We start from the raw sequence: 15,829 nt of genomic DNA on the forward strand, positions 1-15,829 counted from the left end.
TCCCTTAGATGTGTCCTATTTCAAGCATTAAAGAAATAATATTAATTGAAACTTAAAAATTAATGTAAAACTTTTGCTTTACCTACTATGATCTTAATTTGTAATATTGTATTTTTCAAATGCATTAGGTACTCATAAAACAGTAAATGCCCGTCCTTTACAACACTGTTTTGACTTACATATATTTCGTAATTGGGCTGAACAACCCAACCGACCGACCGAGTAAACGGATTGGTCATAAAAATTACGAGTTAATTATAGAATGCATTGCATTACAAAATGATGGTGAAGAATTTTGGTAAACTAGCACAAGTGTTGTGCCGCACACGTTTCATGCGGACCATGGTTGTCAGTCCACACAACTATACAATGAGAGCGCACACAGGCTACAAATCCCTGGCGCAAGAATCAGGCACATTGGGTTCTGTTTACATGGATCAGCAACAACAGAGGCAACAGCATCACCAGCAGTCTGAAAGAAAATCTAAATATCCTCACACCGGACTAGTATTTGCGGCCATGTTTAGCTTTAATCTGTTTGGCGATGACGAGAAAGAGGAGGAAACACCCGAAACGAAGCTAGTGAATACCATAAAACGTTCCATACTCTGCATACAGAAGGAGCAGTACGACAAGGCCGAACAGATGCTACATTTGGCGCTTCGCATGGCCCAAGATATGCGATCAACAAACGGCATTACCTATGTGTACGATGTGATGGCCAATCTGGCCATGGAACGGGAGCAGTTCAAAAAAGCCGAAACCCTCTTTGTGGATGTAATGAGACGCCTAATGGCCGATGGCCATACAGAAGACAGTCCTAAAATATTGCACATCAGCTCTAAAATAGCGCATATGTCACAGCTGCAGGGCGATCTAGTGAAGAGCTTTCAGGGCTTCCAATGGACGCTGCAACGGCTGGCCAAACTAGTGAAAGAAATGCCCGAGAATAGTGATGTACTGGAGCTATATGGTTTGACAAAGAACTGGTATTGAAGGTTGTTCCATGCTTCCTCTAAAACCGAAACCAAATATTCAACTGAATAGGATTCGACTAACAATGCAATTGTTTACGAATACGCAGGTTTGGTCAACTTCTGATGAAGCAAGGCAAATATGAGGAGGCCAGGAATCTGTTCACAGAGGCTCTGAACATTCTCGTCGACGTCTACGGATACCTGAACGATGCCTCAGTCACTATTTTAAATAATATTAGCGTAGCTTATGTAAATGTAAGTCACATTTAAAATATGATACAAATAATTTCTCATCGTATATATTTTATTCAATAGCTTGAAAAGTATGCTGAAGCCAAAGAAACGCTTTTACGCGCACTGAACATAGCCAAGGAGCTAAAGGATACCGCCCAGGAAGGCGTCATTCAGGCGAATTTGGGCTTGGTTTATCTACGCGAAGGCCTGCTTGCAGAAGCCGAAGACTTTTGTAAGCTTGCTTGGAAGATTGGCAAGAGCAACTCGAATGCCGATGCCCTGGAACAAGCCGAGTATTGCCTGAATGAAATAAAATCATACATGAAGGGTTGAACAGCTGCTGACAATTTTAACTTTGTTAATTAAATACGAATAGTTTGTTGAATTTAGAAGATTAAATCTAAAGACACATGATAATATCGCTCTTTCATTCCTTTTCTAAGAATTCATAGTTACATTTTGTTGTTTTTTTTACATAGTCTTCTTTTCAGAAAGTATTTTACATGCCCACATATTTGTTTTCAGGAAGTACATTCGGGCCATACTTAAGAAACTAAACGATTCCATTCATTATTCAAACTTGGCTATAAGAATCATCAGGGCAACGCCTGTAAGTAGAGCCACAATTTCCTTTAAGGATTGCTTTAGCTTTGTTGACTCCTCCAACAGCTCGGGCAACACACTCACAGTGGCTATATAAATGAAGCCACCTGCAGTGAAGGGCAGCACCCAAGGTGCTGAGCTGCCATCACTGCTGCCCGCTCCAAGCAGAGCCAAAGCTGTGCCCGCCAAGGCGCCCAGCGCTGTGACCAGCTGCAGCAGTATAGCTTTACGACGCGAGCAGCCCGACTTGATGAGTATGGCAAAGTCTCCGATTTCGTGCGGCACCTCGTGCAGCAGAATGGTGATGGTGGTGACTATGCCAATGCTATTGCCTGCCAAATAGGAGGCACCAATGGCCAAGCCATCGGTGAAATTGTGCGCAAAGTCTGCAGCTAAATTCAAATATCCAGATATTTCCACTTCACCTTCGTCATCGGCTTTCTTTGCCTCTGGTTTGGCCTCCGGTTTGGCTTCCGTTTTGGCCACAGTTTTGGCTGATTTTGACGTTGTTTTTTTCTTATTATCGGCGGCTTCTTTATCTTTGACCACTGGGTTCGGCTTTGGTGCGCCATGACTGTGTCCATGTCCTCCCGATCCTGGGCCTTTCAGTATACGCACGATTTTCTCCACGGAAAGAAATGCAATTATGCCTCCTAGTACCCAGAGGCCGACACTCATATCATGCACATGACCATGTCCATCCTCGCCATCCTCATGATGATGATGATGGTGGTGGGAATGATCATGCCCATGATCATGGTCGTGCTCACCATGACTGTGTGGATGGGTTGCATGTGGTATCAAGTGTAGGAATGCATCGCCCAGCAAACCACCCGACGCAAACGCAAGCAAAACCTTAAGACGCGGCTTCATCGCCTCGCTATTATCAAGCGGTATAATGTAGAGCAGCACAAAGGGAGCAGCACTGATAAGCAGCGTAGAGCTTATGGAGTGCAGCCAAATGCTCTTCATATCTATTAGAAAAAAGTCCATTACAATAACAGTATGTTTATCAGCAAGAGGCGGCGAATGCTCACCCAGTGATGCAGGCACTGTGTGCTCGTGATGACCATGGTCATGATGATGATCATGATCATGGTGGTCATGATCGTGGTGATCATGCCCGTGGTGATCATGATCGTGATGGTCATGATCGTGGTGGTGATGTTCGTGTTTTACCGGCGGTGCTTTTTTGGCATCAAAATTTTCATTTGCTTCGCGCGAGTATTTAAAACTGGGATTATGTTGACTCTGGCATATTGCAGGAAAGGATAGCAGTATTGCTACTAGTAAAATACCTAGCGCTACCTTCTTATAGAATTGCAACTTTGTTGGCTGATAATCAGCCAATTGTTTTGACATAGCCGTAGTTCTCTACACACACGCGTCGGCACGTTTCAGCTTTTTTATTAGTAAGTTGTGACGTGTGTATTTTTCTTTTGCGTTCTGTTGAAGTTCGACTATTAACCAAAACGATATGTACTCATTATTGTGTGTTATCGATGCTGAGCTCAATTTCTATCGAAAGGATGCAGTATTTTATTCGGTATTATTTCGCGCATAACTAGATGGCAAAAATATACGTAAAACACCGTTACGTTTTGTATTTTCTTTATTTATAATTACTATTTAGCTGACTTGGCAATCCGAATACTTTCCAGATATGGTTTACTACAATTGATTTGTTATACAAATTTTCGACTTACCCCTGCATTATAAAGTTAAGCTGTTTTATATTAATAACGTTTTAGACGTTCTGTATTCTTGATAAAATGTAGTTTCCATTAGCAATAAATTGTTGTTCGTTAATCGTTCGATTGCAATTAAAATGCTTATATTATTAATCATCTAATCATATTTAGTTGGGTTTTCGTTGTCGTTAAACGAGGCTAATAGACTATAGACATGTGTATGTGCATGTGCGTGTGTTTACATGTTCATGTGTGCGTGCAAAATAATTGTTCTTGTTATTTGTGGTGGTGGTGTTTAATAAATAATAAAGTTGGAAAGTAAATTCATGCATGAAGTTCTCTGGAACGATTGATGGTATCAGCTGGTGTTGTTATCACGCAACATAAATCCTTGATAATAATTAAATTGTTAACATCTTTATGTTATATATGTATGTATGTATGTATATATACAAGCCACTTTGGTTGCGTATTGCTACAGTGCACTGAGTAAGTGCTCAGTACAGATTGATCTTCTTCAGTATTGTCTTGCGGCACATGTGGCACGTGCGTAATGTTTCGGCACAATGGGAGCATGCGCCATGACCACAAAGGAAGGCCACATCCCGTTTCCGTTCCATACAGATTCCACAAAAATGCGATTCCTCGAATTCCAACACCTTGTTCTCCAGATAACGCAACAGATCGCCCGATGGCAAACGCGCCTGATCACTGGGCGACGCAGTCAATGTCGATTGATGGCCAACTACTTGACGGCCATTGGCATCGATGCGTCGCTCAATGGCAACCCCACAGCGCAAACATTTCTTCATGCGTATGCTGCATTCCTCGCAAGCAATCTGATGCAGGCAGGGCTCTACAAGAAGATATTAATGGTTACTAGAAGATTACTAGAGACAAATGGCATTTGAACATACCAAAGCGCACCAGTTGTAGCGGCTCATTGCAGACTATGCACTCCTGCTGGTTGGAAATTATTACCGGCAAAACTGCTGCTGCAGCTGCTGTTGCACCTACCAGCGGGGCCTTTAGAGAACCGCTTGACTCACTGCTCGTTGCTGCTGATGTTTCCGATGATCCCGACGGCACCGGAGGCTTCGGTGCCTTTTTACGCGGCGCTATCTGGGGCGATGTACCACTGCTGGCTGCATCCGAGTTCAGTTTCTTATTGCCCGGCGAAGGCTGCAGACCAGCTGTTGAGGTTGCCGCCTCACTGGGCTTGGGCGGCGGTGGCGGTAAAGCTAATGAGCCAGCACTAACCGTCGCACCTGCATCCTCGCCAGCAACGTTACGTGGAATTTCATCGGCTGATCCAATGTCCAAGGCTTGCATATTCCGCTGCAGTGGTATTGGTGCTATCGTTGGCACATTTGGTTCATCCGTTTGCTGGCCAAAGACTAGCTGTCGTATATTGCGATCAGTGATCCACTCAAAGATGCTGGCATTGGCATTGTTTAGTTCCACACGACAGCCATGGCGCGACAGGTAGATAAGCACACTGTACATCAGGCGATCCACGGTGCGCACACTCGTCTGGGCGAGGCTGACGAATAGCTTGTAGATTTCGGGCGCCTCTTCGGGCGAGGGATTGGCGGCCTGCTGTAAATTGGTCCTCTTAATGACACACAAATGCATCGCATTGTCACCATCCTCGTCCTTAGCATTGATGTCGCACGACAGCTTCACAAGACGTTCAATAACACTCGCATGTCCCTGGGAAACGGCCAACAGGAATGGCGTTTGTCGTCGGTTGTTGCGTATATCTAGTTCAGCCTGTCCCTCGGTGACCAATGTCTCCACCACTTTCGCGTGTCCATTTAGAGCGGCCAGATGCAGTGCTGCAAAGCCATCATCCTTGCGCACGTTGACTAATTGGCGCGACAACTGAAGAATGCGACGAGCAGCCACCACGTTGCCCTTGAGCGCCGCATGGTGCAGCACATTGAAGCCACGATGGTTTTTCACAGTAAAATCTAAATTTGGTGCATTGCACAGCAGTTCAACGACCTCCGTGTTCTCCTTTCCAATGGCATCGTGGAGTGCTGTGTCACCGTACGAATCCTGGATATTAACATTCGCATTGTGCTTCAACAGTTCTCGCACGCAATGAGGAGTTTTCTTATGCGCGCAAATGTGCAGAGCCGAACAGTGGCTGGAATTGAGGAAATTCACCTCGGCGCCATGCTCGAGCAGTACGCGCATCGTCTCAGGCTGATTGCCAAAGGCGGCATAATGAAGAGCCGAGTCACCTTCCTTATCCACTACATTCACATTGGCGCCCTTGGAGATGAGGTATTTCACGAGCTCGACGTAGCCCTGATGGGAGGCCACCTGTATGCAGGCCTTGCCGCCACTCATCACATCCACCTGACTAGGATTGACATCCAGATATTGTTTCACAAAATCCAAATGACCCTGGGCCGCTTCACGGACCAGCTTGTCGGGCACTGAACTTCCAGAGAGACCCGATAGAGGTGTCATCACATGATCCGTACGCCGATTGCTCAGATCCATCATACTATTGGAACGTTCTGCTGCCGTGGCCAAAGGAGAACGCTCCAGCTTAACACATTTCGGATTCAGAGTCCATTCGAAGCCATCGTCCAGCTGCTGGATGCGCAGATCACCATCGGAATATACTTTAAGCACTTTACACAGTTTGCCCAGAGCCTAATGTAAAGCAAGACGTTTTAGTCATTCATTATTATGATTCACTATATCTTATTCGATTTCTTACACAGCGCATGAGATCTATCCACTCGCCGTGTCCTTTTTGCAGTTGCTGCACTTTAGATTCATCGTTTATGATTGTCACCAGATCGCCCACGCGAAACGAAACAACTTTGACGAGTGCGGCGGGGTGAAAGGTCCAGCGATTGGGGCAGTTCTCATATTGGACTCTGCAAGTATTTTATATATTTAATAACTGAGATTCTTTAATTTGCGTCTTGCCAACCTTATATCCCCCTTTTCGGTGATGCGATGCACTGTGCCCAACTTGGCGAGATGGTCGACCATACGCGGATTCCAGCCACCGTGTCCCTGTTGCAGCTTTATCAGCGCTTCGCCCTCGAGACACACTTTGACGCGGTCGCCCACAGAAAAGCTTGGCTTCACCATGGACACGATAGGCTGTTGCTCCTCGGGTTGACCCAGCACAGGCATATGATCCTTGTAGTAGTAACCACCGCACGTTGCTGTTATGTACTTTAGATCCACGTTTCCTTTATGCCCCAGCCGATAGACGTTCGTTGAACCCGTTACCCACGATACGTTGGCTACACTGCGACACGATTCGTTGTCCCAGCCACGTATTTCCATAACCCGACCCGTTTTACCCTCACCGCCGTCCTGATCGTTCCACTCCCAGTCCGGACCTCGCACAACCTTCGAGCCCACAAATATACCACGCAACTGTATGCGCTGTGAACCTTTCCTTGCCGGCACACGAACACCCAGTGAGTTGGGCGTGGTGTATCGCACGAATGTATGCTCCAAGTCGTGTATATTACCGCCGTAGCAGAAGGCACACAAATGATAATCCGTGCACTGAGCGCACTTGAACACAATGCCTGCTATGCCCGCCTTGGAGCAGCCATCACAAACGACATTTGAATGACGAACACCTTAAAGGAGCGGACGCATCATTCAGAGATGATTGAACAAAGAAACAATGAAGCGATTCACTTACCAACTTGGGCATTATCCACAATGATTAAATCGTATTGATTTTGATAGCCCACTCTGTAGTTGGTGCGATGTCCGGAATCCCAATTGACCACAACCGTGTTCTCTGGCGAATGTGTCGATCCACAGCGTCCAATTTCGCAGACGGTACCAACGTGACCTTCTCCGTTGTCTGTTGGTTGGAAAATAAAATACAATTGAAGTACATTTCTGTAATGAAGCTCCGTTCTCTTGGTTATTCTATACACAGCAGTTCTCCCCAGTTTCCGACAGCTCGCTAGAGCTATTTATAAGACGCCGCACACCCCAAAATGTAAACGAAGTACTAAGGAAATGTTTCATCCGGCAGGCAGACTATGGCTCTTTGGTTCTTTGCCTCTTGCCAAACATCTGCCCCAGCAAACATGGCGAGTTATATAGGAATTTCAGTTGGATACACATATACGGCCCAAGCAGCTGCACTCTAAATTTAAACATCTCATCGTTCAACTTCCACACAAGACCCCCAATTCTCTTTGTTAATAGGCAGTCGTTTGATTTATTTTTGACGTGCACTTTAAGTTGGGGCAGGACTGTAAAACGCATAACACTGACAATGTTAACGCTAGGCTGTTAATGTACATTCAAGCTATTAATACATTATAAACAATTGAAGAATTGTTCGCAGACTTCAACTTCATTTATTCTGCTGCCCTATTTTCTATTACACAAACTCATGATTTCGGGAGACAATCAATCGTAATATTAACAGGCATGCGTAGGGTATTAACATAACAACGAAATGTTAGTTATAAACAATCTAAAATAAGGCTGTTAGTTAACAGCAGACGGTTAACTGAAGTAGGAATAATAGAAATTGAATAGCATGAAGAAAGGAAGTTGATATTCTTATTCGATGCTTTAAGTTTTTAGACTAATGCTATTTATATAATTCTTTTCTCCCTCTCAGTAGTAAGCATATATTCCTGGCAACGCCTTTAATGTTCCACGTTTAAAAATAAAACATATACAAATGGCACGCGCCTTAGCAAAAGGCAGCGAAGGCAGCAGTACGACTTCTTTTATGACAGCGAAGTGAAAACAATGTGGCAAGAGGCACATGTGTGTGCATCTTACCCCGCACCCTGGCATCCCCGCTCCTATTGAACATTTTCTATATCATGTGTGTTTAGCATGCAGAGATAGAGATTTGGGAAACATTCCGCTCTGAGTGTGGCTAAAAATAGCGTCCCGTCCTCTTTGCACTCATTGGCAGCAATCAAAGTGCGGATCGTTTAGTGCGTGTAAGTGTGAATATACACATACACACACACAGGTACATAATTGTACACATTATAAACAAATAGTTTTAGCTAGTCAATACCTGAAATGGGTAAACAAAAATAAGTAACGTCCTACCTTGGTTCGACCAAATCCAATTTGGGCCGCGTACAACACGTACGCCGGGCGGAATGGAGGCGCGCATTCCAGTAATTAATTGTTGCGTCTCGGTCGCCTGTGAAGAGTACATAATATATTAAGATGTATAGATAGGTATGTATTAATTAAATCATTGATAAAATATTGAGGGCGGGTTGAGCAGGGAGCAGCGAATATATTTGGGTCAAACGACAAAATCAGCGCATGTCTAACTGGAAATTGTACATATGTAAATATATACATATGTATATATGTATATGTATGTATGTCTTTCGATGACGCGGGGAATGTTTCTTTTTTCAAAGAGAGAAATGCAATGCGAGTAACGCGCGTTGCATACAAATTGAATACATTACCTAAATAAATACTTTTGATTAATACTTGAGTAATTGAGTATTTGAATAGTATTTTTAAAGTATTTTAAAGAAACAAGATATTGCAATTTTTGTTTGGAAACTCACTAAAGAAGACCGGTAGCGAGTGTTTTAGCTAAATTCAGTATATTGACAGTGTTACTTCTATAATAAATTGCAATTTAAATAATTTTCAAAGGTTTATCAATATAAAATATATTTATAGCCCAACTACCACATTTGAATACATTTTAATTAAAGAAATTGAAATTGTATCGGGCGTGTCTTTGGGTATTTTGGCATTTCGCTAGTAGTCGCCAAATGACGAACTCTTAAATTGCAGAAATGCACTCATTTTGTATGATAGGAGTAGAAATTATGCGTCACAATTGATAATAATTTAGATATTATGAGCAGAAATTGGTGTCCTCAATTCTCGGCAGCTGCAGGAGTCTTCCACAATCTGAGTGACGCATGAGATAAGACATATGGATACATATACCCTATATATTAGCATATCTACACTCACATTCATGCACATAGATAGATATAGCCATGTATTTGTGGAGGAAATGTACAAATTCCATTTCAGTGATTACACATAGTTTCCACAAGTCAACAACACGCGATAAATAATTATTTCAAAATTATAACAATTTGATTGTTATTTGTTGTGATGGGGACACACACAACTTACCAATGCAATTTTTCGCTTCCGTCCGAGTGTACAACTGTGTGTATGTGCTTGTGTTTGAATGTATGTTGGGTGGCAGTATTATATCGCTTTTACACTCTAATTCCAGTAATTGTTTCGCACTAAATTTCTTTTTTATGTCAATCAATGCATTTCTGTGTGCGTAAGCGTTTCGCGACTCGTACTATTATTAATTATTTTTTGTATTTGTTTTGTAATACACACAAATTCGTATCATGCACAATTTGTCACACAATTAGCATAATGTGCTACTTTCTATATATTTATGTTAACTATATAATTTAGTACAACCCGTTATCTATATGCTGCAACGTAGCAAGCATGTTAATTTAGTTTTATTAACCAAAATTGTACCTTAAAGTTAATTTTACTTTAATTTTATGAATGTAAAACAGTGTGGCTGTCGATTGCAAACGAGTTAAAGTGTAGGTGTTGCGAAAATTTTTAGTGAAAATATACTAAATACTACACTCCACACTTAACGCACGACTCCACACTGAACGAATGTGTAGCCCTTGGCAACATTGTAAACACAAAACAGATGTGTAGAACATGCATAAACGGTCACACTGTTAGCCATCAGCACGACGCTGATTTTTGTTTATAGTTCTTATTTTTCATTTAATAAATAATAAGGTTGTATGCCACATTTTTACAAAACTTTCATTAGAGGCATGGCAAGCAAAAAGACAACACTGTCAAGTAAACTGGCTAAGCAGGTCAAGCCAGAAAAACCAACTGTGAAGACCGAATTGTGGGTAAGCTCGCAATATTATTTCTAAATTTGAAATTTCCATAAATTTGCGAGCAATTTAGGATATTGAGGAATTGCCAAGCGTTGCTGCTGCACGTTACTTTTCACCTGTTCAGACACGCAAACAACGACAAGTGAATTCGCTGCCAGAATCAAATTTGCCCGCCAAAAAATCGCGCCTTGCCGGGATTTCAAAAACCTCAAAAATCCAAATGGGTAAAGCAACAATTGTAAAATGTGAGGTGGTGCCGGAATGTGACAAGATTCCAGACGTTAAGGCAGAACCAGCCAATACAGTTAAAATCGAAGAAGACTTCCCTAACATCAATTGGCTGCAGCATTTGGAAAACATTCGCTTAATGCGCAGTGAGAAGCCCGCGCCGGTTGATACAATGGGTTGCCATAAATGTGCCGATGCGAATGCGAATGAAAAGGTTTTAAAGAGTTTTTCATTTACAATAACTAAGCTTTTGCTTAACTATAAGCCTAATTGATAGACGCAACGTTTCCATATATTGGTGGGTCTCATGCTATCCAGCCAGACGAAAGATGAAACCACATTTGAGGCAATGAAGCGCCTGAAGGCACAAACTCTAACTCCTGCTCGCCTGAAGGATCTACCTGTCGAGGAATTGGAGCGTTTACTTCATCCTGTCAGCTTCTATAAAGTGTGTAAAAGTTTGGAATCTGAAAAAAGAACTACTAACTTATCTACGCGCTAATCCTTTTCAGAACAAAGCCAAATACCTGAAGCAAACCTCAGAAATACTTGTGGAGAAATACAACGAGGACATTCCGAACAATATTAAGGAACTATTGAAGCTACCTGGAGTTGGTCCCAAAATGGCGCACATTTGCATGGCGACGGCTTGGCAAGAAATTACAGGCATTGGCGTCGACACGCACGTGCATCGCATTGCCAATCGCTTGGCATGGCTAAAGAAGCCCACCAAGGAGCCGGAGCAAACGCGCATCCAGCTTGAGAGCTGGCTGCCACGTCCACTCTGGGCAGAGGTGAATCATTTGCTCGTGGGCTTTGGCCAAACAATTTGTACGCCTGTCAAGCCCAATTGCTCAGAGTGCCTCAACAAGGATATCTGCCCAGCAGCTGTGTTACCCAAAAAGAAATAAGAAAGCTCAAATGGAAGATAAAATATATTTTAAGGTCTTTAAGTGAAAAGCGAAGCTCAACTTGTATGGTAGACTAAAATATAAAATATAAAAATAAGATTAAAGATCGGACATAAAAAATAGTTCAGTTAAATAATATATAAAGAACATTAAAAATTAAGTTAACTTAAAACTAAAAAAAAAAAAAACATATTGCCAAATCTTTCAGTTTTTCAAAACTCTAGTTTCAAACAGAGTTCGTCTTAAAAATATAATAAAAAGAAATTCAATATAATTAAACTTATGTTGTTATTATTAAATGCAAAGTTTTTAAGTAATTACCAGAAACATACAATACATATGATTAAAAAACTTAATTAAAAATATAAAGGGCTCGTTAGCCATTCTCTATAAGTGACTTGTCCACTTAGACAAGCCAACCTGGATAACACATCACCTGTATATATCAAAATATATTCTCTAAAGAATATAATCCTAGCAAGCTATCATAATAGCGCATTCGAATTCCCAAAGTTCGATGATAGCTGATCCTTGGGTCCTGTTGCCGACCTCATCTATTGTATATTGACCTCATGGCGAGAAAGTATTATTCAATAAATTGCTGTTCATTTCAACTTGGTCGCATGAATTATGTGCACAAACAGCCGCAGTCATGGCCAAAACATCAGCAGCAGCAGCAGCAGCAGTGCTAGCACCAAAGAGCCGTCGCACGTGACACCTTGAGGATGGTGGGCGGGTGGCTGTTGGCTGGTGGTCTCCTGGTGCTCGCCCTGCCCGCAAAGTCATCAAGTTATGACTGGCGTGCACTCATCATCAGCTTCGTTGCGTGCGCGCTTTACTGGGCAAGGGTGCGGGAAGTGGAAGTTTAAGGGGATCGGAATTGGGTTTGGGTTCGTTTTTAGGGGGGGTTTTGAGTGTCGAGACAATCTGTGGCCTAGCATGGCTTATAAATGATGCACAGGCTGGGTTCAGACGTGCGCCCACAGCCAGACCTACAGACATCAGCATGTTAACCCGGCCCAACCCCAGCCACAGCCACAGCCACAGCCGCAGTCCCACTCCACACACACACAGACATAACTTTTAAGTTCGAGACTTCAACGCCCCGTTTGTCAGGCTGTAATTCAACGCTGTTTACGTGCTCTCCTCCTCTCTACACAACTGCCTTCCATTCACATCCGGCGTGTGCTGCCGGCGCCATCGCCTCTGTGTGTGTGTGTGTGTGTGTGTGTGTGCGTGCTGTTCTGTGGATGTGGGTGTGACGGGTTTGCTATACTACTTAAGCGTGCGACAACAACAACAAGGAAACGTCCAGCTGTCGGAGTCATGCGAAAATGTTTGTCTGCCTGTGTCTGTGTCTGTGTGTGTGTTGAGTGTGCGTGTGACTTGTGTAAGCATAACAGACACACACAAACAAACACACACACACACACGTATACATATACAACTGCATTGGGATAAGCAAACGCCCTGCCGTTAGCCAAGTCACAGTCGCACAGTCAAGTGGAACTCCAAATGCGTCAAGTGAGCGCAGCGCGATATGCGTCCTGCTCCTTACACCCGCAGCCTTGCCGCCTCATTCCTCTCTCCTACTCTCGCACTCGGCTGGCACTTGTCGTTCTTATCGCGCACCCACACTCGAAACAGTGGCAAAGTTTGCTGCAGACATCCTGTGGCGAATTATGGTGCTTTTTTGATTTAAGCTCAGTGCGGTCCTGACTGGCTGTATGGCTATATACATATGTACTTCTCTTCATCTTCAAAGCAGTCTGCTTCAGATTCACTTTACTAGTGGTCCGAGTTTTCGGGTTAGCTCTAACTACTGTATATTTATCGGTTCATTGTTTGAACAGGTTTATTTATCTATTCGAGCGCTAAACGTTTGAGTACGCACAGTTTAGCGACTATTTAACGATAAGTATTCTATTATCCTTCTCAGCGCGACGAATTCTAAATTTTCTAACTAAATTCTAGGCAATATTTATAAAAGAGCTAGTACATTTGAATATCGTATTCAAAATACTTTCAAAATCAAATCACAGCATTAAATATACCAAAATTTGGTCACACAATATGTAATATAACAAAAAAAGAAGAGAAATCAGACTATTTTAATGATCACGTTGCAGTTCCAGTGGCTTTAGGAATTTCGCGCTTATGAGTTACATAAAGTTATATATCAACAGTTCAGGAACTGCAAATAAAAATCATAAAACTAGTGCAATTAAGCACATATTTTAGTTCTCTGATCCGATCTGCATACATAACCGTACTCATTCTCTCTCCTCTCTGTCTGTCATTCCCTCGCTCTCTTTTGAATTGTGTATGCAACTTTTATGCAAAAATAAAAAAAAAATCGTTAGAGGACTGCCTAGACACAGATGTTACCCACGCGGCGCCGTCAGCGTTGAATTCAACTTAGTCAGCCGCAAAACAAAAACAGGAAAAGGGAGTGGGGGCGGTGGGTGGTAGGTGGGTGGTGGGTAGTAGGAGAAGGGATAAAGGCGTCGCACGGTGCGATGACGGCAACTGTATGTAAGAAAAACTAAAACGGGTCGCTTAAAAATGGCGCAGTTTGCGTCGGTGCGGGCAGCATAAACAAAATGACATAAACAGGCAACGTACGTGGGCGGGCGGGCGTGGCGTGACGGGTCGTTTGGGGTGCTAGGTGTCGAGTCCTTGCACGAGCGTGCAAATCCCAAGCACAGGGCACAAAACAACAAAAGTAAACTTGTGAAAAAAAAAAAATGAAACGTACAAATAAAATCCACATCCACACGACGCAAATTGTATTTTTCCTTTCTTTTTTTTTTGTTTTGTGCTGTGTCCATGTCCGTACAATGTCCTGCGTCCGTTCCAATTGCTGGCAACAACTGGCGGTCGCTGCCGTCACGCATCAAGCATTCATGCCAGGCAACAACAACAACTAGTCAGTGTGTCCGCACACACACACACGCAAACACACACACACACACATACATACAAAAAGCTTACACGCCTCCGCACGCGTCACACGAAAGCACGAAACCAATTTGAGCGCCCACATTCTCTCTCACCCAATTAGTCGCACAGACACACACAAGCAGACACACGCACGGTCGACCTCACAGACACACAAACACATGCACACTGCCCACTCTCCTTCTGCTTTATGCCATCCACATCAGCCATCGTTGGCGTTCGCTTCGTGTCGTTATCCTCGCGCGCACGCTGCTGCACACTTTTTGTTGTTGTTGCTGTTATTGTTGCTGTTGTTGCCCTTTTGCCATCATCAACGCCATCAGTAGCGTAAGTTGTGCTGCCAGCAGCGCGAGCTTAGGGGAGGGCGCACAGCCGCAAAAACGGCACCAACAACTACTTCAGTATTCTTGTATATGTGTCTGTGAACGTCTCTGTGTGTGTGTGTGTGTGTATTTGGCAACGTCGTCGACCAACAAGCGACACGATAATCTCGCACGTCGCATTTTTAGTTGCCGCACCCACCGCACCCGATGCCAACACACAGTCATGGTCCTGGCAGAAAGCCAAATGTGGCAAGTAGCTGCTGCCAGCGTTGTGGGGGGCAGTCAAGCTGGGGGTTGTGGGGCTGGGCTGCCAGTTTGCCACTGAGTGAGCCAGACGTTGGGTGGGGGCGGCAGAGCTACCGACAAATGCTTTCGAATTGCCATGACAATCAAAATGCTTACAGGTACAGTGTGACCAGATTGTAGTAAAATCAGCAATATTTGCCTCAATTAGTAGTATATACCACACATTAACTTATTAACGCCTAATTACCCATACATATAAAGCATGTACATATACTTTGCTTCAATTATCGCGAAATTCATTTATTTTCAGTGCACTTTTGACCACTGTGCGAACACAAGCACAAGTGCGACAATATCAACAAGCGTAGCTGCCGCCAGAGCTTGAGCCTGACGACGCCCATCAGACACACTTCAGCTCTAGCTGTCATTTCGTTTGCTTGTGTGTGTGTCTGTTTATTATCGCCAGTGCGACATCCCCTACCATAGCAGCAAAAACCCCCACCGACCTCTGGCTGCTGCCCCATCGACATTGTCAAGCTCGAGCCCTCGAGCAAACAGAACTTTGTCGTTCTCTGTGTACAGTGGGGCGCTTTATAGGAAATCCTTACCAAAATAAATAGGCTGTCTGCTAGCTTGGAATAATCAGAGTATGTTAGCTTAACAGTTTTCTGTTGACTGACAGCTGCTTAGCATATGTAGGTGAAATAAAACATAAATCATTGATTTTAAATAGAA

General features: G+C 43.3%; 4 protein-coding genes across 4 annotated transcripts; 2 read left to right on the plus strand and 2 right to left on the minus strand.

The window, feature by feature from the left end:
- Positions 1-279: 279 nt before the first annotated feature.
- Positions 280-1,556, plus strand: Ttc19 (tetratricopeptide repeat domain 19). Its single transcript, XM_030386855.2, has 3 exons — positions 280-989; positions 1,085-1,232; positions 1,293-1,556. The coding sequence occupies exons 1-3, from the start codon at positions 280-282 to the stop codon at positions 1,542-1,544; spliced, it is 1,110 nt and encodes a 369-aa protein (XP_030242715.1). The 3' UTR covers positions 1,545-1,556.
- A 49-nt stretch (positions 1,557-1,605) lies between these two features.
- On the minus strand, positions 1,606-3,308 carry Catsup (zinc transporter catecholamines up). Its single transcript, XM_030386852.2, has 2 exons — positions 2,852-3,308; positions 1,606-2,788 (listed from the first exon to the last, which is right to left on the minus strand). Exons 1-2 carry the CDS (start codon positions 3,174-3,176, stop codon positions 1,782-1,784), a joined length of 1,332 nt encoding a protein of 443 aa, XP_030242712.1. The 5' UTR covers positions 3,177-3,308; the 3' UTR covers positions 1,606-1,781.
- Positions 3,309-3,626: 318 nt separating this feature from the next.
- mib2 (E3 ubiquitin-protein ligase mind bomb 2) lies at positions 3,627-10,103 on the minus strand. The gene is made up of 7 exons (XM_030386843.2): positions 9,662-10,103; positions 8,591-8,687; positions 7,197-7,364; positions 6,462-7,131; positions 6,243-6,405; positions 4,423-6,175; positions 3,627-4,361 (listed from the first exon to the last, which is right to left on the minus strand). Exons 2-7 carry the CDS (start codon positions 8,655-8,657, stop codon positions 4,003-4,005), a joined length of 3,180 nt encoding a protein of 1,059 aa, XP_030242703.1. The 5' UTR covers positions 8,658-8,687; positions 9,662-10,103; the 3' UTR covers positions 3,627-4,002.
- Positions 10,104-10,212: 109 nt separating this feature from the next.
- Positions 10,213-11,651, plus strand: Nthl1 (Nth-like DNA glycosylase 1). The gene is made up of 4 exons (XM_030386847.2): positions 10,213-10,437; positions 10,496-10,867; positions 10,931-11,101; positions 11,166-11,651. Exons 1-4 carry the CDS (start codon positions 10,321-10,323, stop codon positions 11,562-11,564), a joined length of 1,059 nt encoding a protein of 352 aa, XP_030242707.1. The 5' UTR covers positions 10,213-10,320; the 3' UTR covers positions 11,565-11,651.
- Positions 11,652-15,829: the final 4,178 nt, after the last annotated feature.

This window comes from Drosophila navojoa, chromosome 3, assembly GCF_054131105.1.
Source record: "Drosophila navojoa isolate 15081-1374.11 chromosome 3, UAZ_NAV_1.0, whole genome shotgun sequence".
In the NCBI taxonomy this organism is placed as follows: domain Eukaryota; kingdom Metazoa; phylum Arthropoda; class Insecta; order Diptera; family Drosophilidae; genus Drosophila; species Drosophila navojoa.

Coding starts and splice junctions, on each gene's coding strand:
- Ttc19 (XM_030386855.2), top strand. CDS start 280: ATGATGGTGAAGAATTTTGGTAAACTAGCACAAGTGTTGTGCCGCACA. Junction 990..1,084: donor TATGGTTTGACAAAGAACTG/GTATTGAAGGTT, acceptor ACGAATACGCAG/GTTTGGTCAACTTCTGATGA. Junction 1,233..1,292: donor TTAGCGTAGCTTATGTAAAT/GTAAGTCACATT, acceptor TTTATTCAATAG/CTTGAAAAGTATGCTGAAGC.
- Catsup (XM_030386852.2), bottom strand. CDS start 3,176: ATGTCAAAACAATTGGCTGATTATCAGCCAACAAAGTTGCAATTCTAT. Junction 2,789..2,851: donor CACAGTGCCTGCATCACTGG/GTGAGCATTCGC, acceptor TTTTTCTAATAG/ATATGAAGAGCATTTGGCTG.
- mib2 (XM_030386843.2), bottom strand. CDS start 8,657: ATGCGCGCCTCCATTCCGCCCGGCGTACGTGTTGTACGCGGCCCAAAT. Junction 6,406..6,461: donor ACCGAAAAGGGGGATATAAG/GTTGGCAAGACG, acceptor AAATACTTGCAG/AGTCCAATATGAGAACTGCC. Junction 6,176..6,242: donor GGATAGATCTCATGCGCTGT/GTAAGAAATCGA, acceptor GCTTTACATTAG/GCTCTGGGCAAACTGTGTAA.
- Nthl1 (XM_030386847.2), top strand. CDS start 10,321: ATGCCACATTTTTACAAAACTTTCATTAGAGGCATGGCAAGCAAAAAG. Junction 10,438..10,495: donor CTGTGAAGACCGAATTGTGG/GTAAGCTCGCAA, acceptor CGAGCAATTTAG/GATATTGAGGAATTGCCAAG. Junction 11,102..11,165: donor ATCCTGTCAGCTTCTATAAA/GTGTGTAAAAGT, acceptor AATCCTTTTCAG/AACAAAGCCAAATACCTGAA.